Source organism: Mesoplodon bidens (assembly GCF_964165515.1).
Source record: "Mesoplodon bidens genome assembly, chromosome: 12".
NCBI lineage: Eukaryota > Metazoa > Chordata > Mammalia > Artiodactyla > Ziphiidae > Mesoplodon > Mesoplodon bidens.
In genome coordinates, this window is record NC_138168.1 from 63,280,729 (window position 1) to 63,304,027 (window position 23,299).

Consider the following 23,299-nt stretch of genomic DNA (forward strand, 5'->3'; position numbering starts at 1 on the left):
TTCTTTCTCAGTGAGCTGGAGTGATAGGCACCAGAACCTATTTATAACAGGCAAGAAGAGCTATTAAACTATTTGGGCTGGGTTAAGAATAAAAGCTGCAGGTGATTGGTTGGAATTTTGACATGCCTCTTTCCAGCAAGCATCCGTTGCCCTTTTGGGGAAGATGTGGCTGTATGTCATGTTTGTGAGAACCCAACTCAGGAACAGCATGCAATGTGAAAATGGAAACAGTTGGATTGAAACCATACATGGTGAAGTCAGAAAGATGCTCTTTATTGAGCTGTTACTGAAATATGCCGGGGTTATTTCAGTGTTTGAAGCATAAATAGAACTTGAGGTACTCTGGAGGCTAATGTAAAAGTATGTGAGAGGTCTCTGTGAATTTTCCCAGGCAGCATCTCTCAGCCAATTATATTTTAGCTTTCACTCTGACTTTAGAAAACATTATTCCAGTGCAATAACGTCTGAGCCCTTTGTGAGTGGACACAGACTGCCTTGCTTCTTTAAAGACATGAGAGAGTTTTCTACCTCACACTGTGCTCCTCAGGATTAAAGTACAGAAGCAAAACCGAAAGAAACAAAACCACAGCTAAAACCCCAAACGAGCACAAGAAGACATTGTAAATTATCAATACTTGACAACTAGTGAGAAACTACTCAGAATCATAGAATGTTTGACCTGTGCAGGACACTGAAATCCCATAGTCCAAGCTCTTCTTTAGATGAAGAAAACAAGACACAAAAAAATTAAAATAATCTGATAACCTAACCATTTATAACAGAACTGGAATCACTTCTCATGGCTTCCTGTCTCCCAGTCCAAGGGTACCCTTCATTGGGGAATGCAAATTAAGAGCAAAAATTACAATGCAAAGCATGTCTACAATGTGTTGGAGCATTGCTAGACTTACACTTGTTGAGTCCGTGTTCCCTGGGCTGTGTAACAGCCATAAATAAGCCACAGCATTTTGGTATTACAAGTACTAAGGCTCATCTGGTTTGGTTACTCCCAGGGAGAATAAAGTAGCTGGGTATTTTTAGGAACATATAGCCATTCAAACAAAAGGGGGGATGGTGCTGGTACTGTGAAAAATAGACAAAGACAAAGGTTAGGCAGTTAAGGAAGATGACTGGTCAGAGGAGACAGTCTTCTCTGCATTTTTTTAGCTCTATTTATGAAGCACTGAGGTGTTCTCTTTGAATTATGTAAGCATTTAATACTACGAGAATTGGTCTGTTTAATATAACCAGCCTTGCTAGCTAAATCTTGTTTCCTAGCCAAAGTGTATTGATATATGAGAAATATACTTCTTCCTCTCTATGGGAGTGTTTATTTAAATTGATATTTTGAACTCTCCTGCAGACACAGACTTATGTCTGTGAGAATCTCAGCATCCCAGAAGCACATCCATCTGGAGGGTGGTGCTTGTTACTGGTATCTCATTTTTGTACTGCGGTACAATAACAGAGAGGAACTTTTCTTCTAACTCAACAATGCTAAGCCATCAGACTTACACTAGAAAGCAATTATGGAATTTAGATCAGGTTGTGTTATGAATTTGAGACTTAACTCTGAAAGTCTTTCCTAAGCTTTTCTTTTCAGTACCTTAATGGAGGAAACATTTTGAGAACGAAGGAGAAAGGAAAATCTAGATCAACCTTTTGGTTACTATGGGTTTTTATCTTAGCAGATTTTTGAGCAGATCAAGTGAAATAATTCACATAGAAATTAAAAATATTATTATAGACTTTAAACATTAACTTGAGGAAGTTTATTTTAACTGATAATGTTAAAATATATAGAGGGATAAAATATATTAAGAAATTATAATAATGGCACATATGTTACATTAGCCACTGACCCGAGTATGTGCATTGATGATTTCACATCATCTTCTCAACCCTATGAGAGTAACCATTATTTATGTTTTTAAATGTGAAAATTAAGGCCCAGGAAAGTCATGCAGCTAGTAAATGGCACAGTCACAGATCTTTATGACTCCAGAATATATGCTTCTGGCCACTAGGTTCTACTACCTGAAATAAAACTGCTACTTTTCATGGTATCACACACACAAAAAAAAACTTAGAAGATAACTTTGTAACTCTACTGGTCATGTACTAATTTTATCTGGTTCTGATTGGTTTTGTTTGGTTAAGTCTTTTTTTATGAAAGATCTTAGAACATTCAAATTATCCTGTTTTTTATGAAGAGAGATCAGAACAAAGCAGGCTGTCAGCAACTGGCAAGAATCAGTGATTCATGTGAGAGACTGTTATCTTTGTTGATAATAGATAGTGCTGTGCTAAGAGCCCAGTGACAGGAATCTGCCATATCCTGGCTCTGAGATTTATGTAAACACTATTACTGAAATACATTGTCTACAATTCCTTTCTACCTCTAAAATTCTATGATTCTCTTATAGAACCTTCCTTTGGAAGATATTGCATTGTTTATTTAAAAGCCATATGTAGTTTAAACCACAGGAAAAATAGTGGTATCAATATAGAATTAAACTCACACTTAAGAGTTCCATATTCCATTGAAACGTTTCTCAGAAAAGCAATAGCATCAAATTGAGAGTAAAATGACCAAAGTAAAAATATAGTAATGTGTATCATGAGGCAATCTGGTAACTACCAGGGTGGTGTAAGAAGCGACTTAGTTACGTAAGGAGAAAGAGTGGTGTGATTTTGGGGAATAGTTTTTGAGCATCTCTCCTCCACAGTCATTTCCAATGGCAGCTTTAGTGCCAGGCTGATGCCCTGGAAATTGTTCAGCATATAGTCACTGTGAGGGTGTTCTGCCTTGAGAGTTACATCATTTCAAACTTAAACCCAATTTTTCTGACTCTACAGTCTGCAACTTCTTTTCACTTTTCTATCATTCTCCTTCTCATTTTACAAATATAGATAGAGTAGAAGGGCATAACTTACTTATCCCTGGTCCCCTACCCACTGGCAAAACTGAAATCAGAACGTAGGGGCACACATTTCTATTAAATATGCTATGATAAGAAGACATCTTTTACTTTGAAATGTTTTATTTTAACACAATAAGGACTTGTGTAGACATGACACTTGAAACTTATCCTACATTTCTGGGTTCAATTACTGCATCAGCCAATTGCAGATATGTGGGTTTGTGAACATTGAGTTTGCCCAGCCCTCTTTTTGCCCTTATTCATAAGAGAATTTGAGGTTATAAATAGATCATCACTAGAAAATAAGAGGGTCATTAGGATCAGTTTATAAATGAAGAATACCATATTTTAGTCATTTCTTTACACACAGGAACACAAAGTAAAGCACAGAAACGCACATAAAATTTTTTCTCAAAACACCTAGATATTTCATACATCTTTAGAGCTCAGTCTGCTAAGAACATTTTAGGCCCTCTCACGCTAAAGTTAAAAACCAATTGAGTTAGGAAATTCCTGATTCTTTTAGCAAAATGAGAATCTTGTGACTGAGCCAAGAAGGTAGTTTATCTAGTACTAATGCCATGTGCAGTTTTGCTGTTGGTGTCACATTGCATCTCAGGGCATCTCTCCCCTTCACCCAGCAGCAATATCTTAATGAAGGAAGCTTGTTCTTACAAAGAAAACTCGGAGTAGGTTTGAAAATAATGATAATGTTATGTGTATGTTGTACTGGATTTAACTCACCAAGAATTCCACACACATTTCATTTTTAGGATGGGAAATTTCTATTTAGTCTATGGCTTTGTATGTGACTGTAATCCAGTTCCTTATTCAGAAGCTGACGATGGCTTATTTTTGTATCTCGATTATTTTCATGGTATTTTTGGCCATCCTGTTTAGGCTCCTGCTGTTGGCAGGTGGGTCTCATTAGCATCCAAATGATACAGAATTGAGATGCTTCATAAATGACTGCCCAAGGAGGTTTGAAACATCTTTGTAGAATTTTTTTTGTAAGAGATTCCTGCCACATTTCCCTCAAGCCTTTTTAAAAATATGAATTTCTTTTCATCTATGAGACTAATTTTGCCCATAGTGTATGAATATTACATTAGGAAGAATTCTTTTGTGTATGAAAATAGTGAAACTGGAAAAAACACAAACACACCTTTATTACAGGAGCCTAATTATACAAAGCCACAGTTGCCTGTACTTCTCTTTTGTTGCACTTATGATAATGGACATTTTTAAATTTTTGGTTGGTTAAGATTTTTTTTCTGCCTAATATTAAAACTCCATGAGGGCAAGCACCAGATCTGTTTTGTTGAATGCCTAGCAGTTGGCCAATGATCAATTTACTGAATGGATGAATTACTGTATAGAAGACGAAACAACTCCTCAGATAGGAACAGATAGTTCTTCAAAAATAGCAGAGCAGAGGCAGAGCTGTTAATCTAACAAGAGAGGGTCTCAGTTATTACTGAAGTCAGTCATCTTGATAAAAGTAGAAAAAGGGTTTTGGACACAGAGTTCTGTAGCTACTGGGATTTCAAAAGGAGGCTTATTCCCTTGAGGACCCCAAATAGCTCCAACAATGCCTCCTTCTGTGTTGCAAGGGTCTGCTCCTGTCTAGGGTTTTGGTTTTTCAGAGTAGACCTAGTGAAAGGGTCATGATCTAGGCAGGCTGAAGCACAAATGATCATGTGGGCTTAAAAGCCAATATTCTGATTCGTTGTTCTTTTTAGTTTGGCAGGTAGAGATGCCTCTTGCAGTCATGAAACTTTTCCTCAAGTGACAATGGCTTGAGAAATCATGAGAACACTAATAACTAATGCACTGTACTCAGTGGTATATAAGCATTTTTTTACCTTCCGGATGGATTAAGGAAGACTTTTTAGAGAAAGTGACCATTTAATTGGTCTATAGAGGATGAATAGAGCTCACTAGACATAAGATGAGTACAAAGGATTTCCAGATAAATGAAAGAGAAACACTAATGGCATGAAGATATTGAAATGCATGATAAATTGTAGGAGTGATATTAGTTGTCGTGCTTAATTAGTATTTAGGGTGCACAGGCATGTAGGGATAGTTATAAAACGCTGATGTTTAGAGATGAAATTGATAAATTTCTTTGGAATAAGATATTAAGAAATTTTCTCTACCAAAGCAGGCAATTTGTTTATCATTGATGGGGAACCACCAGAGGTTATTAAAGAAGAGAAAAGAATAATGAGAATTGGGACTTTTTAATTTTTCTATTTTTTTCCCATGTATTGTGTTTTAGGATAACACTGGTGATTACCATGGGAAAAGACTACATAAGAAGGGCAAGTGTGAGAGTTTCAGCAGTCATGAATGGCTTGATTAGATTAGCCAGAGACGGCTGTTGTCGGAGGGCTCTGAAAGTGTTCTTTTCCTTGATGTGAGTCTTGAATATGAATGAAGATAAGAAGTATGTAATATCAGGCCAAATGAATAACACAGTAGGGTTTTGAGTTTGAGAAGGTGGCTGGGAGCAACATTTAGACTTGAAGTCAGTTCAGAGTAGAGTTTGAGAACATAGCCATGGATTAAGGTTCTAATTTCAGATGGATGAAAAAAGAAACCAGCAAGGCCAGAGTCAGGACACAGCCTGAGAATTATGTCTCTCAATCTGGATTGAGAGGGCAGGTTCACACAACAGCTCTACTGGCTTATAACTGTAGCTCCTAGGCTGCCAACATTTCTCCCTTGCTTTTAGTCCAGCTTCTGTGGTGTGGTTATACAGTACAAGAAAGTGTGGGAAGCTCTTTTGAGAAGACCTCACATTAAAACAAGGTGTTTTTACTGCAGCTGGGCCATATTGGGGCACCTTGTCATTGCAGCATTGAGGAAGAATATCAGAAAGATATCACGTTAAACCTGGGAGTTTGCCATAAATGTAGGGAAGAGTCAGAGACAAAGAGACATACAGGAGGAGAAGCTTGGACACAGATGACCAGCAGCCAGACTTGCTATAGAAGTGAAAGTATCAAAGATGACCCAACCAAGACTGCATTGGTGAGATGCTTCCAGTAGCCAGTGAGAATATGGGCAGGAGGAGATTAGGTCTATTTGAAGTTAGAATTATATGTGAAGACACTTACAAATCAAATAAAATGCAGAGCATATTTGGGAAGGGAAATAAAGTAGGAGTCAATGATATTTAAACTACTTATGATTGAAATTTAAAATGCTGAAATAAACATTCTAAAGGATATTAATACAACAATGTCATTTTAACTCAAAGAATGTTTAGTTTTAAATATTTGTACAGGAATGTCAAATGCTTTCTGAATGCTTATGAAAAGGAAGAAGTTCCTTTCCAGCACACCACATCACATCTACTACCTGATAGTAGCTTGAAAACAAATAAGACAAAAAACAAAACTACCCCCATCACTACTACCGTTTCTTAAAAAACACAGAGCCACCTTTTATGGTGCATTCCAATTTAGTTAATATCTTTCTTGCCTTTAATACACATACCTCCAACCTAATTCAAACATGTCAGTCAGTTAACTTAGCATCCAAATAAAAGATTGGAGCTGGAAAGTGATTATGAAGTAGAAAAAGAAAAAAAATCCTGGGAAAGTCAAGGACTTCTTAAGAATATTAGAGAAGTGAGCTCATTGAATGACAGAATAAGTAATGGTAGAGTGATAAGCTCAGAAAGCTACATAGGACTGAACTTGTTTAGACTCCAAGTTTATCAAAGTATTGAATTGATTTTTTTGTGCAGGTTAAAAGCTGTCTCAAGAAAAAGCTCCAATTATTTCACTACATTGGAATTTTAGTTTATCTGTTATGATTTGCGGGGGGTAGACCACCAGTTTCCTTGTTATAATGCTGTTTACCCCAATCAGGGGAATTGGGGAATTGGGAAGAAGCAGAGATGGGGAGAAGTACGTATTGTCTCATTTCAATAAGAAGTCCAAAGAGCAAGCAACTCTCTTTCCACAAAGGCACAACCTAAAATAGTTCTGAATTTTTGCCGTGTCACAGTTGGGACCCTATTGTAGTTCAGCTTAAATTGGGTGTCCCTCCAAATCCTGGGGAAATTCAGATATCATTACCCTTTTGATCATTATCCAATCAATGTCCTGTAATTTTGGCATCTGAAAATAAATATACTATGTGGAGTAGAGAGAATAAAGACAAATTTTGATATAAGGCCAACCATTTTTTCTGTATTATAGGATTGCAGTATAAGATTTTCAAACATGGACAGATTGAAAGATCCTATTAACAATTATACCAGGACAACAGAGGTAAGGAGGAACTGTACTGGAGAGATGGGATGTATAGTTAGGTTAGCCATCGAGAAGTGCATTTCCGAGTCTAATATATTATTTCTTTAGTTTTTATATATCTTTTTTTAACATCTTTATTGGAGTATAATTGCTTTACAATGGTGTGTTAGTTTCTGCTTTATAACAAAGTGAATCAGCTATACATATACATATATACCCATATCTCTTCCCTCTTGTATCTCCCTCCCTCCCACCCTCCCTAACCCATGCCTACAGGTCGTCACAAAGCACCGAGCTGATCTCCCTGTGCCATGTGGCTGCTTCCCACTAGCTATTGATTTTACATTTTGTAGTGTGTATATGTCCATGCCACTCTCTCACTTTGTCCCAGCTTACCCTTCCCCCTCCCCGTATCCTCAAGTCCATTCTCTGGTAGGTTTGCATCTTTATTCCTGTCCTGCCCCTAGGCTCTTCATAACCTTTTTTTTTTTTTTTTTTTTTAGATTCCATATATATGTGTTAGCATATGGTATTTGTTTTTCTCTTTCTGACTTACTTCACTCTGTATGACAGACTCTAGGTCCATCCTCCTCACTACAAATAATTCAATTTTGTTTCATTTTATGGCTGAGTAATATTCCATTGTATATATGTGCCACATCTTCTTTATCCATTCATCTGTTGATGGACACTTAGGTTGCTTCCATGTCCTGGCTATTGTAAATAGAGCTGCAATGAACATTGTGGTACATGAGTCTTTTTGAATTCTGGGTTTCTCAGGGTATATGCCCAGTAGTGGGATTGCTGGGTCACATGGTAGTTCTATTTTTAGTTTTTTAAGGAACCTCCATACTGTTTTCCATAGTGGCTGTATCAATTTACATTCCCACCAACAGTTTAAGAGGCTTCCCTTTTCTCCAAACCCTCTCCAGCATTTATTGTTTGTAGATTTTTTGATGATGACCATTCTGACTGGTGTGAGGTCATACCTCATTGTAGTTTTGATTTTCATTTCTCTGATGATTAGTGATGTTGAGCATCCTTTCATGTGTTTGTTGGCAATCTGTATATCTTCTTTGGAGAAATGTCTTTTTATGTTTTCTGCCCATTTTTGGATTGGGTTGTTTGTTTTTCTGATATTGAGCTGCATGAGCTGCTTGTATATTTTGGAGATGAATCCTTTGTCAGTTGCTTCATTTGCAAATATTTTCTCCCATTCTGAGCATTGTCTTTTCATCTTGTTTATGTTTTCCTTTGCTGTGCGAAAGCTTTTAAGTTTCATTAGGTCCCATTTGTTTATTTTTGTTTTTATTTCTATTTCTCTAGGAGGTGGGTCCAAAAGGATCTAGCTGTGATTTATGTCATAGAGTGTTCTGCCTATGTTTTCCTCTAAGAGTTTTATATTGTCTGGCCTTACATTTAAGTCTTTAATCCATTTTGAGTTTATTTTTGTGTATGGTGTTAGGGAGTGTTCTAATTTCATTCTTTTCCATGTCGCTGTCCAGTTTTCCCACCACCACTTATTGAAGAGGCTGTCTTTTCTCCATTGTATATTCTCTCGCATTCCTGTACACTAATGATGAAAAATCTGAAAGAGAAATTAAGGAAACACTCCCATTTACCATTTAACAAAAAAGAATAAAATATCTAGGCATAAACCTCCCTAAGGAGAAAAAAGACCTATATGCAGAAAACTATAAGACACTGCTGAAAGAAATTAAAGACGATACAAACAGATGGAGAGATATACCATGTTCTTGGATTGGAAGAATCAACATTGTGGAAATGACTATACTACCCAAAGCAATCTACAGATTCAATGCAATCCCTATCAAACTACCAATGGCATTTTTCACAGAACTAGAACAGAAAATTGCACAATTTGTATGGAAACACAAAAGACCCTGAATAGCCAAAGCAATCTTGAGAAAGAAAAACGGAGCTGGAGGAATCAGGCTCCCTGGCTTCAGACTATACTAGAAAGTTATAGTAATCAAGACAGTATGGTACTGGCACAGAAACAGAAATATAGATCAGTGGAACAAGATAGAAAGCCCAGAGATAAACCCACACGGAAATGGTCAGGTTTTATATATCTTAATAGCTAAATATAACTTAGATGTATCTCATATTTACAAAGTGTAAGCTTTTGTTCTTCAACACTGTATATCTTCGTGAGAATATTTGGTTTCACAAGCCCTGTACCTTTCATCTTATCAGGAATAAAACTCATGATCGGAAAAAAAAAATAAAGAATTAAAGTAAATAATTGTGAAATAAGTAACCTAAAGACGTCTAAGAGATCACACATGGACAGGTTTTAAGTGTATAAAGTAAGTTTAATTAGTCATAGGAGAAAGTGGCCTACAAAGAACTAAGTGGTTCATAAAGGATAAAAAGTCTAACCTATTCATAAATAACAGATTAAACTTTAAGTCAATAACTATCATAGAAAATAGAAATGAATTATGGTGAGTTTTATTCATATCTGCATCCGCCCCTTTAAATATATTTTAATTAAACCGACTTAAGTTTTAAATTCTTCAATGATATCTCAAGTATGAGTTCCTCATTCAAAAACTAAAGAAAGTCATTTAGCATCACAAGAGGAAGAAGGAAAATATATAATTTGGGTTCACCAACAACTGGAACCAAAAGCCATATTTAAACAAATATAAACATTGTTCCCTGGGCCACTCTTTTCCCCCAATATTGAAACTGTTCTGCAGTGCCAATGTTGTCTTTCTGAATCTTGTCACTGCTGCATCCTTTTCATAATATTCTTGGTATTTGGAAGAGTGTGAACACAGAGCCCATTAATTGTAAGTCTCCTCTTTGGGAAAGGGTAGTACAGACCAGCTCTCTGCTTTCCTAAAGCAGAGACTATTTCCTCTAAATAGTCTCCCCTCTGGGTTTCTCCTACTCCTCTCCCTGTAGGATGACCCCTCCATCTCTTCACCATTCTGACCCCCTCCTATCTCTTTTTATAGATTTCTTTTTATAAATAGAGTCCTATTTTCCTATTTCTTTCCATCTTTTCTTTGAGACTAATCAATCAAGCATTTATTATATGTAGTTTTCCCAAAATGGAGCAGTATTTTGCAATACTGCAAAAAACAATATATTTTGTTTCTTCACTAGACACATTTTTGTTGAGAACTCACCATGTTCCAGGTGCAGAAATTAGCAGTGAATAAAAGAGACAGAAATCCCTGCCCTCCTGACTCTTATAGGATAAAACAAAGCCATTCTTTTAGGTTCATCAAAGGGTGAAATATATACAAAACAACTGTTTCTAGTACTAAGATTAAGTACCTTTAAGTCGTTCCCTGGCATTCATTTTATAGGATATATTATATTTATATTGCATATATATATGTAAATTCATAGCAAAGTTTGGGAATAACAATAATAAAATAGGTTCATTTTGTGTGTATGCATTTGTATGTGTCTGTATGTTGTATGTATGTGTGTAATCATCATACACAGTAATTTGCTTTTGGCACTTAATAGATCATGGGTTTTTGTGTTTGTTTTCATCATCATACAAAATATATTTCCATATCAGCACATATAAGTTTATCTCATCCTTTTAATGACTCCTTAGGGACCTTGTCTCTATTGGTAGAAAAAATTTTCACTGTTTCAAACAATGCTGCACTAATCTTGCACATGTCTTTTGTATAGATGTGAGTATTCCTATGGGATAGATTCCCAATTGCTAAGTCAAAAGAGACGGTTACATTATATACAGAAAAACACCACCTACTATAGGGTGTACGTCAGCATCCTGAGAAAACCCAACTCAGAGGAAAAGTATGGGTTATAGAGAAAATTGTTCTAATTTATTCAGGATATGGCTGTATTGCCATTTATCAGAAGCAGAAGTCTGTGTTATCTCCTTAACAATGCAGAATAAATGTATAGAACACAAGAAATGATTGTGTACATCCAGGGGATGGGATAAGAAAGGATGAAGAGACTGGGACAGGGGAACTTTTACTTTTACTTTTACCTTCTGTACTATTTGAATAGTTTATAACAGGTAGGTATTCATTTCATATAAAATTAAGTAAATTTTCAAAAACCACGTACAAAAAACCCCAATATTTTCTCTATATTCTCTCAGTGAAAATCGTATGGCTTCATTCATCTAAGAGAAATGACAGGGACCAGTTGTTTTGGGGGTTTTCTGTTTCTTGTTTTAAGTAAAGTTTAATTAAAGAGCTGCTTCTAAAAACTTTAGGCTAATAGAAAAGAGTCTGTCCAAGTAATCAGCTTTTTAAACAGGCGAATATGAAAAATAAATTTAAATTGCCTCTGAACCCCAATCCTAGTTTTCCCAGCTTAGCTTATAGGTCCTGATCTGACAATTAACACCACATAATTTGACATAATTTCTGTGTGTGTGTGTTGCCAGGGTCGGGGGGAAGGGGGAGAGAGAGGGAGATTTCACAAAGTCTTTAAAGAAGCACTTTTACGGAAAATATATTATTTTGGTCTTTCTCATTATATCCATTGACTGCAGATTATATTGCTAGGATATCCACTGCTGTGTTACTGTATTTATTGGGTGGTTAGAAGATACTAAGAAGTGAATCATTTTACTTCAATGAGAAAGATCAGGTGAGGCTATCAAAATCCAGGATTGGTACCAAACTAACTTGCCCCACCCAGTGTATTATATCCCAGACATCAATAACTGTACATCTCAGCCAGACCTGCCCTGCTCAGAACGCAGCCTGCCTTCACCTTCACCCCACACCCCTACCACCCCACATTCTCACTAGATATCACCCCTCTGGGAACAGCATCTAACTGATTTTCTAAATTCTCTGAGCAGGGTACACAATGAGGTGTAAATGGCCTATTTACCTCTTCTAAGGAAAAATCAGTCTTTAAAAACGACTTCCCCCCCCCTAACCCTAGGGTGGGGGCAGGGGTGGTGGTTGGTGGGGAGGGGGCAGAAACTGCTATAAGACAAGACAGTGCCAGAATTAAGAAGAATGGAGGTGAGGATTTCAGTCAGCATTGCTTGTTCTTGGGAGGGGTGACATTATTCTCTCCAAGGCCTACTGTTTTTGTACTTAACACTGCCATTTCTAATTCTCCTATTTTCCCTTGTTTAACTTTCAGCGCCTTTAGGAAAACAGATTGCCATTTTGATCATGTTGATGTTATTCAGGGCTGTTTTCAGGGCCTTGTTATCTTACTTTTGGCTGCCCTGCATGTGTAATATATCAAACAAATTAAAATCCACCCGTATCCCACATTAAATGTAATTTATACTGCAGTTATAAGAGTAGAGTTGAAGTTGACTAGTTGATGTAATGTTATTTTTTTGGTAGACATTTAATTAAGTATTTATTAATTTCCATTTTGCAGCTTTCATTTTGCAGTTTGGAACCAATACTTTTTTTTCCCCAGGTTTCAATTATTTTTGTAGACCTTTAAAAATCTTACAGTACATTGGCACTGGGCTCTAATGAGTAATGGATGAAATGTCCTTGATGATGTCAATTTAATAGATGAGTGTATTTTAAAACTTTTTTCTATAAATAGACCCATTTAGAATATTTTGCCTTTTTAATAAATATGTGGGTCTTTTTTACAACAAACTACCTTCTTGAATTTTCCTGTATCTTCTAATTATCTAATTTTTGAGAAATTCAAGTACTTTTCTTTACAGATGATTCTCTTCGCTTTCATATCTTGATATTTAAGTTCTAAAGTTACTGTCCTTTTATTTTAAGGCGATTCCTGTAATTTGCTATTCAATGCCCATTCTCTGAAACAATGATGTCCAGAGTTGTCCCTTTCAAAAACTAGGGCTCTGCCTTTTTTTTCTAAAAAGATACTGGATGATGTCTGGATGATGACGCCTCCAACCCCTTGACTGTAGTAGCTCCTACAGACACTGTGTGTGTGCAAGCTTCCCCTACATATTTCTGCAGACAATAATACTTACTAACATCTAAATCGCAGTGCACCATGCTGCCCCATTTTGGAAAACGATGCATGGAATGTAACTGCAGGTTTCTCTGAAAAGAAATCCAAAATCAGGATGCAAACTTTTCAAAACATTGGGCACCCTCAAGTCAGAGTTTAGAATTTCTCATGTCTTTCAAAGTTGGGGAGCACTTTAGTAGAGTCTGCACACTGTTCTTAGGTTGCTTGAGAAACTTCTTCCCTGTGGGTTCTTGGTAAACCTCCATCTCTCAACTTACAGAGACAAAAATGAAGTGCTTTTCCTTCTCTGATCTGTCTCATATTCCACTTGATGTCATCTGGGTGAAATGCACTTCCATATTGTTTCATTCAGTGGAAAATAAAGGCCTCATACCAGTCTAGTTGTTTTGCAAGGAGAGAACATTTTCTGTGTCAAAGAGGGTGACACTTATTAAAATCAGTAAAGTTTCAGTACTTGCATCAGGAAAACCCATATTTATATCATTAAACCTAAAGCTTGCCTTCTGATACAATGTTTTGTGGCCTCACTAAATTATTGCAGTACATTTCAGGATGGCTCAAAACGGCATGAAAAACATATTAAAGAAAACTTTTTTCTGTTTCTTACAGTCCTGAAGGCAAACAAAAATTGTACTTTTATTCTCCTCCACATTGCCTTTTTCAAGATTTCAATTTTATACCTTTGATGTCTTCAGATGCCTGTAGAGTCAGAGTCCTCTTATTTGGAAAACCTGAAAACAGCATTGCAGCACAAAATCTTGCTCATACTCTCCACCCTAAGAGGATGCCGTGGAGTTCACAGCGACAAGAATGTTGTGGAATGCTAGCAAAGGAGCAAAAACAGTGTGTCCTCTACACACATTTAGAAAACTAGAGGTACAGAGGACATGGCGTACTTCTTATTAAAGGCTTTGAAAAACACCACACCTCAGTAAACATTCCTCAGGAGCTGAGGAAACACTCCGGTCAATGACTTACCTCAGATCCCTCAAATCTGGTTCGTGTGAAGCAGACAATAGTACAGACACAATGCCAGACTTGGAAGAGGGAGAGCCAAGGACACGCAAGCACACTCTTCGAGCAAAAGCCCAGTGTCCTGGTTCGGGCACTTTGTGTTGTGCTGTCAACCCAAGAAGCATTTGAGATGTGCTGAGCACACATTGCTACGTAACCAGGTCTTAATGCTTTTTTCTGCTCCTAAATAAGAGACTCAGCAACTTCCTCCTTTTTTGGTCTTCAGAGCTCCCAATGGGGCTCCCTTTGTACATCCACAGAGGCCAATGCAAATCCAGCTGCTCCTGACACTAGTTCATTCTCCTCCCTCTAAGTTTGAAAATGCAAGTACCGCCCTCTGTGACAGTAACCAAAGAGGACCAAGTATTCAGCTTATGGTGGGAATGCATACTGTCATTCCCTTTTGTTTCCTAAATGTTTCATCTGAAGTATCTTTTCCGTTGGGAAGAAAAGAGCTACTAAGAAGATTCCTAGAGTTTTTGAAAAGGCAAGCAACTTTCCCAGTTCATTCCCATGACAGGAGGTTTGCACTAAATTAGCTTCCCTTCTCATTTGTGAAGCAAATACTCTCCCTTGATGACACTTTCCTGAATTACAACCTGTTCACCTCGCTCCAGCCCCTTTAAACAACCCTAGTATCCTTGGGTGAAACTATGCTGGAGTTTTGTAGAAAGCTAAAGAAAGCCCCATTTCTGTCTCCAAATTTCTGCAGAGCAGTGGTCTCCTGTGCAGCTCCATAGCCATCAGAAATCAGAAATACGTGGGGAGCTACAAAAAAAGACAGATGCTTGGGCCCCATTCTGAAGATGCTCATTTGGTAGGTCTTGATGAGAACTTAGTATCAGTGTTTTCTTAATTCTTCATGATCCTAATTCACAGCATGTTTGTTAACGAACAACTGAGATCACTTTTGGTTTGTCTACTCCCCTCGTCATTTCTGATTTCCCTGTTTCATGATATATCTGCATATCTCAGCTTCCTCTGTCTCTTCACTTGAATCGATGACATTTTTCACATGTGCCACCCCAACTTCAGCCTCTGCCCCCCCTCCTGGACATGACTCATGCTTCCTGCTATTCTGGTCCTGGTCCCTACTTGGGACCCCTTCTGCCAGGAAAGGATAGTCAGAAACTAGCAACCAGTGGGCAAGGTCTCCAAAGCAGGGCACTGAGCAACTGCTTGATTTGCCCCACTTCAAGGAAGGCTTAAGCTAATGGCTTTATCAAAAGTATTTATGAGTGATACATTAAAAAAATAATTACATAAGGGGACCTCCACTCTCCACCTTGGGCTGCAAAAAGTGCATTGTCCCTGGCTGTGTCTTTGCTCTGACTTCCAAGGTGAAAATATAAGAAGGATGTAAGCTAGTGGTACCTCTAAGTAGCTGTCACGCTCTGAAGGAGGACACACACAAGCAGGCAAAGTGCAGAAGTTATTTGTGATTATATGAAGCATGGTTCCAAAAGATTCAGCCACACTGGAGACTGCTGAAGATCAATAGCAGCATATACTGACCTGAGAAGTCACAATCTATGCTGGAGATGCTTATTTGGAGGCAAGTTACCAGAGCCCCTCAGAGGTTAGGAGCAAACAAATAACGAGAACAAAAACATTAATTTAGGGGAAAAAAAGGATAAAAATTAGCCAAACCAGGATGGAATATATAATACTTTAGAATTCCAGGCTACAGTTGTATGGCAAAATGTCTAGTGTGTATTGGTAACTTTGGTACATATATATTGCTAATTCTGAAGATGGAAGGTCAGCTAGAAAACAAAATCCTTTGGGTACAAACTATGTTTATTCAATGTTTTTAAACAGACTGCAAATAGTTGGAAAAGATCCTATGTGTAAAAGTTTGAGTTTACTCTGCACATTTCCCAAAGAAGGCTCTTTGAAGCTCAGGAATTTCCTCCAGAAGAATGCACTGAGCTGATATTCTACAACTATGAATGGGACTGAATTTTATCACAGTCTAGTTGGTTGAGTGTCAGTGGATGACCTTGGACAGACACAATGTAATGAGCCTAGCAGTATTCTTTTTTAGTGGGTCAGATCTTCTGCCTTTATTTTCTGCCAGTTTCCTACTCTTTTTTTCAGTTCTAAATAGTGATATTATATCCTTTAACAACTCTCTTCCAGGATATATTCTATATTTTTGTGTTTTAATATAATTTTATTAACATATACTGAAAAGTGCACAAACCATAAGTGAGTTATCACAAAATAAACACATGTAATCACTACCCAATCAATAGAATATTAACAGCATCCTAAGTATTCTCTCCCAAACCGCCTTTTAATACCATAGATTAGGTTTTGCCTGTTTTTGAACTTTATATACATGGAATTATACAGTAATTCTCTGTCTGATTTAACATTATGTTAGTTCGATTAGGCAATACTGTTGGGTGTACCAATAGCACATTCAATTTTTTAAAAATAAAGAATATTCTCAGATGTGTAATATGCAAATATGTCTGTCAAAAGAAGACAATCTGAGATGCTATTAAGACCAAAGCATCCTTTATTTACACCAAACCCGATTCTCTCATTTACTTTACCTGTCTGACTCTTCTAGGTGCATTTTAGCCTTTATGTTGAATCAAATATACAAAATATACAGAATGGTGCCTATAAGTGTACAGAAAAGTAATTTTCATCAACTAAATATATCTGTATAACCCCTACTAGGATAAAAAGCAGAATATCATCAGCACCCACAAGAATTCCACTTTTTGACACCTTCTAGTCACTACTTACCCCAAGGATAATTACTATCCTGATTGCTAGCAACATATATTAGTTTTGCCTACTTTTATATTTTGTGAAAATGATATCATGTGGGATATTCTTTTTGCCTAGCTTTGTTTCTTTATTATGATGTTTGTGAAATTCATCTAATTTTGCATGTAGTTATGGAATACTCATTCTCATCACTATGTGGTATTCCATTATGTGAATGGACCATAGTTTATTTATCCATTTTACTGTTAGTGGGCATTCTGAACAGCTTCTGTCTGTGACTGTTAGAAATAATGATGCTCTGAACATTTATTTTGGGGACGATTTCATGCATTTCTGTTGAGAAAATTGACATCTAGCGGTGAAATTGTTAGGTCACAGAGTATACTCCATTCAGTTTTGGTGGTTACTACCGAAGAGTCCTCCAAAGTGATCTCACCAGTTTATATTCCTGCCATCACTATTGGAGAATCAGTTCTGTAACTTTGCCTACATTTGGTATTGTCAGTCTTTTTAAGTTTACCTAGTCTGGTGGGTGTCCAGTGCTCTCATTGTGCTTTTACTTTGCATTTCACTGATTATTGTTGAGGCAATCAATTATTCATGTGTTTCTTGGGTATTCAGATATCCATTTTATTAATGTGCCAACTTATTTTATAAATTAGGCTCACTGCCTTTTTTTCTGATTTGTAAGAGTTCTTTATAATTCTGATATAAGATCGTTTGTGGGATAGACAGATGTTGATGCAAATGCAGATATACATATATTTGCCTTTGCACTCTCTTCATAGTCTTTTGATGAAGAGAAATTTCTAATTTTAATGCAATCCAATTTATCAACTGTTTTCTTTAGGACTAGTGCCTTATGAGTCCTGTTTAAGAAATCTTTGCCTGCCCCAAATCCTGAAGATATTTTTTTATGTTTTCTTCTGGAAGATTTATTGTTTTATCTTTCATATTTAACTCTACCAAATACCTAAAGTTGATCTTTGTATGTAATGTGAGGCAGGAGTCAAATTTTATTTTCTTTTTCCATATGCACACCCAGATGGCCCCGCACCATTTACTGAGAGATGGTACATTGCCCTCTGCTTGGCAGTGCCACCTTTATCAAAAGCATAGTGACCATATATGTGTGTTTATTCCTGGACCCTCTGGTTTCTTTCACTGCTCTATTTATCTATCATTACACTTTGTCTTTATTACTGTTGCTTCATAATATGCTATAAAATCTGATAAAGTAAGTCCTCCAACTTTTTTTTCCCAAGAATATTCTAGCTATTCTTGGCCCTTTATATTTTCATATAAACTAATGTATTGTCTGGATGCTCTGTGGATCTATTTCTATTGCCTGATTATTTTTTCTTGGTTTTCTGTAAAAATTATTCAGTGTCTTACCATTATATAGAAGATAAAGTCCAAGTTCTTTATAAAAGTTTGTTTGCATTTCCGTGATTATTAATGAGGCAACCAAACAGTCCTAAGTTTCACGAATATTCAGATATCCACTTTTGTAATGTGCCTATTCAAATCTTTTGACCATCTTTAAAATTGGACTATCTACCATTTCTGATTTGCAAAAGTTCTTTTTTTCAGTAAAGACATATTTGTCTTCACCTAGTTCTCTCTCCGTCATTACCTACCAACCTTTATTTCCCAATTTGTAGTACTACTATACTCAATTTGTAGTATTACTTATAGTTTAACTGTACACATGTTATTTTGGATATTCCGCTTTTTACCTGGAATACCCATACCATTCCTTCTTAAACTGGCCAATTCCTACTCACCGTGCAAAACTTAGTTTAGGCCTGATTTCTGTTCAGAATTTCTTCCCAAAGGCATTATTCTTAGGATGGCTTTTATGCCACTCTGTGTTTGTCTTGGAACTTACTATATCAGTTATCCTTTTGTGTGCCTGCCCTGTTTCATGTGTCTTTTTCATATCTGTGCACCATCACTTTACATATTTTCTGCCTCATATTAAGTATGCAATTCACTCTGCATGAATGGCAGTCTCCAATCTAGACAATTCTTGCCCAAGAGCAGCTGCTGAATAGCTTGAAGTTTTATTTGTGTATTTGTTAGAGTTGTTTTCAATTCAATGACACTAATTTTTACAGCCCAAACAATTGAGCGATGTTACCCAATAATAATACATGAGACTTTATTGTGCTGAAGTCTCCTGATTTTCTAAAGTGGCTTTGGCTACTTTTCCACGGGGAAACGCTCACTTAAAGCACTTAGCAACTTCCTCTTTCTGGCATTCCGGGTTTCTGTTTGGACTCCCTTCTTGATCTGCATAGGCTAATCTAATTCTAGCAGTCCCTCTAAAGAAGCTTGGGCTATAAGTTTATAGAGACTCCTCACTTGGGGAGAATTAGAGTTCTGCTGCCTTGGAACATTAAAGCTCTTTCAGGGACTGCCAAACAGGAGAAATGCTTCAACCAACATCTAATTACGAATGCAAATGAAATGAATAACTTAACCTCCCACTTTTACTACATTCAAACGATCCCCAACATGTTTCAGTGCTGTTCTAAAGGCTCCTTTATGCAAATGATTTGTATCTTTCATCAGCCCCAGTGGATGGGATTGAAATCCTAGGTAAGAACAAACTGTTTCTGATGACTTTGACGTCTACGAGATGTAATGTCATCTCTTCTGTGCAGGTACAGTTCTTAGCATAAGTGATATTTAGCTTGTGTGTCCGCATTGGGGTGGGGAAGGGGATCCAGTAGGAATAGACTGTGCTGCCAACCAGAATCAGTTGTTTCTTGTAGTTGAACTGGTTTCTCCCAAAGAAGTGTTTCATTGAAACGTTTGCTTCAAAATGACTCTGTTCTGATGCAGTGAGGAGAGGCTTCCAGTTAAAACATTTAATTAGCTCCCAATTTAGACAGTCAGAATGATCAGTCAGCCAGTGTTTTGGAACCTGAGTTTGTACATTCCTTGGGATTGGTGAGTCTTGCCCAGCGGATGTGGTCAACTGTGAATAGTTTGTATGCAATTCACATCACAGAACTGATTTTTCTCCAGTCAGTCCCTTGAAGGACAGCTAGAAAGGGATTAGGAAAAACTTCGGTGATATAAAGATAATATTTCTCTGTCTTCTCCTTAATGTCCCCACAGAAGCATCTAGTAAGAATATCTCCAGTCTTAGAAGTTGTAGAAGCTAGGAAGTGTATATGGAACTAAAGCAAGCAGAAATCTGGTTTAAACTGGTTAGATTGTTTTCACTCAATTTCAGGGTAATCATGACCTGGGTAGTGGTTTTAGATACACTGCTTTTTGAGTACGTTTTTTTTTTTTTTTTAGCTAATACAAATATATCGCTATGCTAGTGTGTGTGTGTGTGTGTGTGTGTGTGTGTGTGTGAATATACATGCCGTATATCTGTGAAAAATTCAGTTCTTCAGTCAAGTTAACCTTCCTGTTTATTTCCATGGTATAAATCTAACTTCCTTTTTCTGTCTGTACCACAAGATAGGAAGCTCTTACCCAGATTCTATACAGGAGTTATAAGTTTGCCTAAAGAGCTTGTAATTCTTTGCTGAGAGAATGCCTTCAGTCTTTCCTCCCTTCTAGTCAAGGGGCCCTTGAGAAGATGGGTCTTTTTTGATCATTTCCAACCTAACTCTTCTTCACAGAACTCCAATCTCATTAGTCATTTCTCTAATCCTAGCATTTAATGTTCTAGAAAGAGCAAATAGCATAGATTTCTGCATGATATTTCACTACTACTTTTTTGACTATGCCCTTTACTTACCCAGAATGCCCTTGCCCCGTCTTCATCTGTGTAACATCAAAAATGTTTTTTCTTCCAGGAAGTCATCTCTAAACCCTCTTGAGCCAAGGGCCTTTCCTCTGAGTTCCCTTCTGCTATCATGATCATCACAGTGCCTGGCTTGGCAGGGTCTCAGTGCGTGTGAGTGAATGCATCATGTTCACAACCTATGTTGAATTATATCTTCAGTGTGTCTCTGTTTACTAGATGATGAGCATCTTGAGATCAGGGACTGTATTTTATTCATATAATTCATATTTGTATTCCTAGAGTCCAGCTGAAAATCCAGATAGAATATGGGAGGTGCTTAATAATTGATAACAGAACTGATAGGAAACATTTTAATACCTTGAAAACAACTGGAACTGGGCCCCTTCCAGAGAGCAACATAATTTCTTTGAAACATTTCCCCATGTCAGAATTTCCCAAGACGCTGAAGCCAAAAGCTCACAGATAAACGTGCGGCCATGCATCACACAGTCATGTCCTCCTGTCTCTGGTTATTCAGCTGGGGAAAGGGAAAACAGCAGTGATTTGCAAAGCATTTTTGCTAGTAGAGACAACAATGTCTTAGAGCTTCAGGAGAATGGCATGATCTGATAAAACATGAGTGTAAAGAAGGTTTTTATGAAGAATAATTTATAGGAGGAAGTCTTGCTAATGTCCAGTATTAGTGGGGGAGAATCAAAGCAGAAATAGAAGGTAAGTGAAGGGTACTTATCAGTGAATCATTTGAACAGTATTATAACAGTCGGCCAATTCAAACTCTATGTTTTCTTTTCACATTTCATTGTTTTTGATCCAGGCTACTGAGTTAAAACAAGAGAGCTAAAAACACATATGTGGGCTAAATAACACATAATTGTTTTGCTATATATGTCTCATTCATTCAGAGCCTATTTTTATACAATAAGCTTTGTGAGCTTTGTCATTGGCAATGAATGCCTAAGTGGAGTGTAAAAGATAACATTCTTGGAAAGCTTTTTGAGATATTTTAGTCTCTATTTCAGAAATTAATATGAATAAAAATGAGAATGCTTTATCTAAGGGAACCGAATACCTTTGAAGTATATATATTTAAATGATTTGGAAATTTGTTTCTTTGTTCTTAATCATGCTGTAAAATAGTAAGAATTATGTTTCCTCAGATTCTAAAATGTAATATTCTACTTTCTGTCAGATACCCCAAATAGTGTTGGAACCTAGGACCTACAGAAAATAAGCATGGAAGGGGATGGTTAAAACCAAAACCAAAATAGTCTAAAACAAAACATTAATTACCCTCGAAGAATAAGGTCTATGGGAAAGCTAACAGCTAGGTAAGAATAAGCTGCTAAGGCTATCCTTACAGTGATGTGGACACAACACAGGATTTGACCATATAAATGATCTCATCATATTTTTTCTATCTTGTGTTTCTGGGTTATTACAATGGGCTACCTACCATTATTCTGAAAAAAACAATCCTACTTTTCACTTACTTGCATGGGAAGCACAATTATTCATAGGCTGGGAATATCTTTGCAGAAGCTTGAAAGTAAATACATCAAAATACCCAGGACTACTTGATATGCTTAGAAAGAAAGAGTTGTTAGTTTCCGTCCATACAAGTTTTGGCAAGTCTATTACAACACAAACCCAGGTTTTGACTTGTGCTTCAGTAAATTCAGTAAATGAGTGAATTTACTCATACTTCATACCTATTAATATGCATTAGCTGAAAAACAAGATAGCTAAATAGAATATACTTTGGCCTGATCTTCAATAAACTTGAATTATTTTCTTAAGTTTATGACAGATTCACTCTAATATTGTGGGTAGTATTTAAATATACAAAACTGAAGTGGTCATTAAGTTGAGAGATTGCTATAGTTTTTGAAAATTTCTCCAAGAAATAGTACTTCTAAACACAATTTAAGTAGACTAAAAATAAAGGGATCGCCTTTGCTCATTTTGGTAACTGTTATAAGTGGCACATTTAAAAATTTACTCCAGACGGTTATAATCTAATGACACAGAACACTACATAGTATCACTGAATTTAGAGAGTATATTTTATATCTCTGTGCTCTGAAATATTACCCCCTTGGACTGCTGCCTCCATTTGTCCTTTTCCCATTTTCCCACTCCACTGTTGGTCCTGCAGCTTTGGAAAAGAAACCTTCTGATGTTATTTCACATGCAGTTTCCACTCCCCCACCTTCCAGGCAGCACTGGCAAAATCACAATTCTTTTACCAGCAAGAGAGAGTGAGACTTCTCCCCATGTAAAGACAGCTGAGAGCTCTGGCACATCCTTTGATTGCCTGAAAGAGGTGGAAGGTTATTTATATATCTGTGGTCTCTGTGCTTGGAAGTGATGCCGTACTGATGCTGTTCGTCACCTGAGGGGGTTGAAGCGGTAGTACCAGCAGGATGAGAGGATGAGGCATTTTCTACTGACTTTGCAGAATGGTGAGGACTGGCCTTGGTTTTTGAATGTACTCTTCAGGCTTCTACCTTCATTTTGTTCAAATTGGTTCCGATTGTTCAGATTGAGCCACTCCACTGCTTGTTGCCAGCTATGTTGGTCAGCTGTCATGAGGTTAC

At 37.0% G+C, this 23,299-nt stretch overlaps 1 protein-coding gene across 1 annotated transcript in view; it reads left to right on the forward strand.

Moving 5' to 3' along the window:
* Positions 1–15,035, forward strand: part of LOC308625895 (uncharacterized protein) — a gene marked incomplete at its 3' end in the record, with an annotated part of 154,880 nt that extends 139,845 nt beyond the window's left edge. The window contains exons 5-6 of the mRNA XM_081250495.1: positions 7,142–7,213; positions 14,892–15,035. Coding sequence (XP_081106621.1) covers positions 7,142–7,213; positions 14,892–15,035 — 216 coding nt within the window. The remainder of the gene's footprint in view (positions 1–7,141; positions 7,214–14,891) is intronic.
* Positions 15,036–23,299: the final 8,264 nt, after the last annotated feature.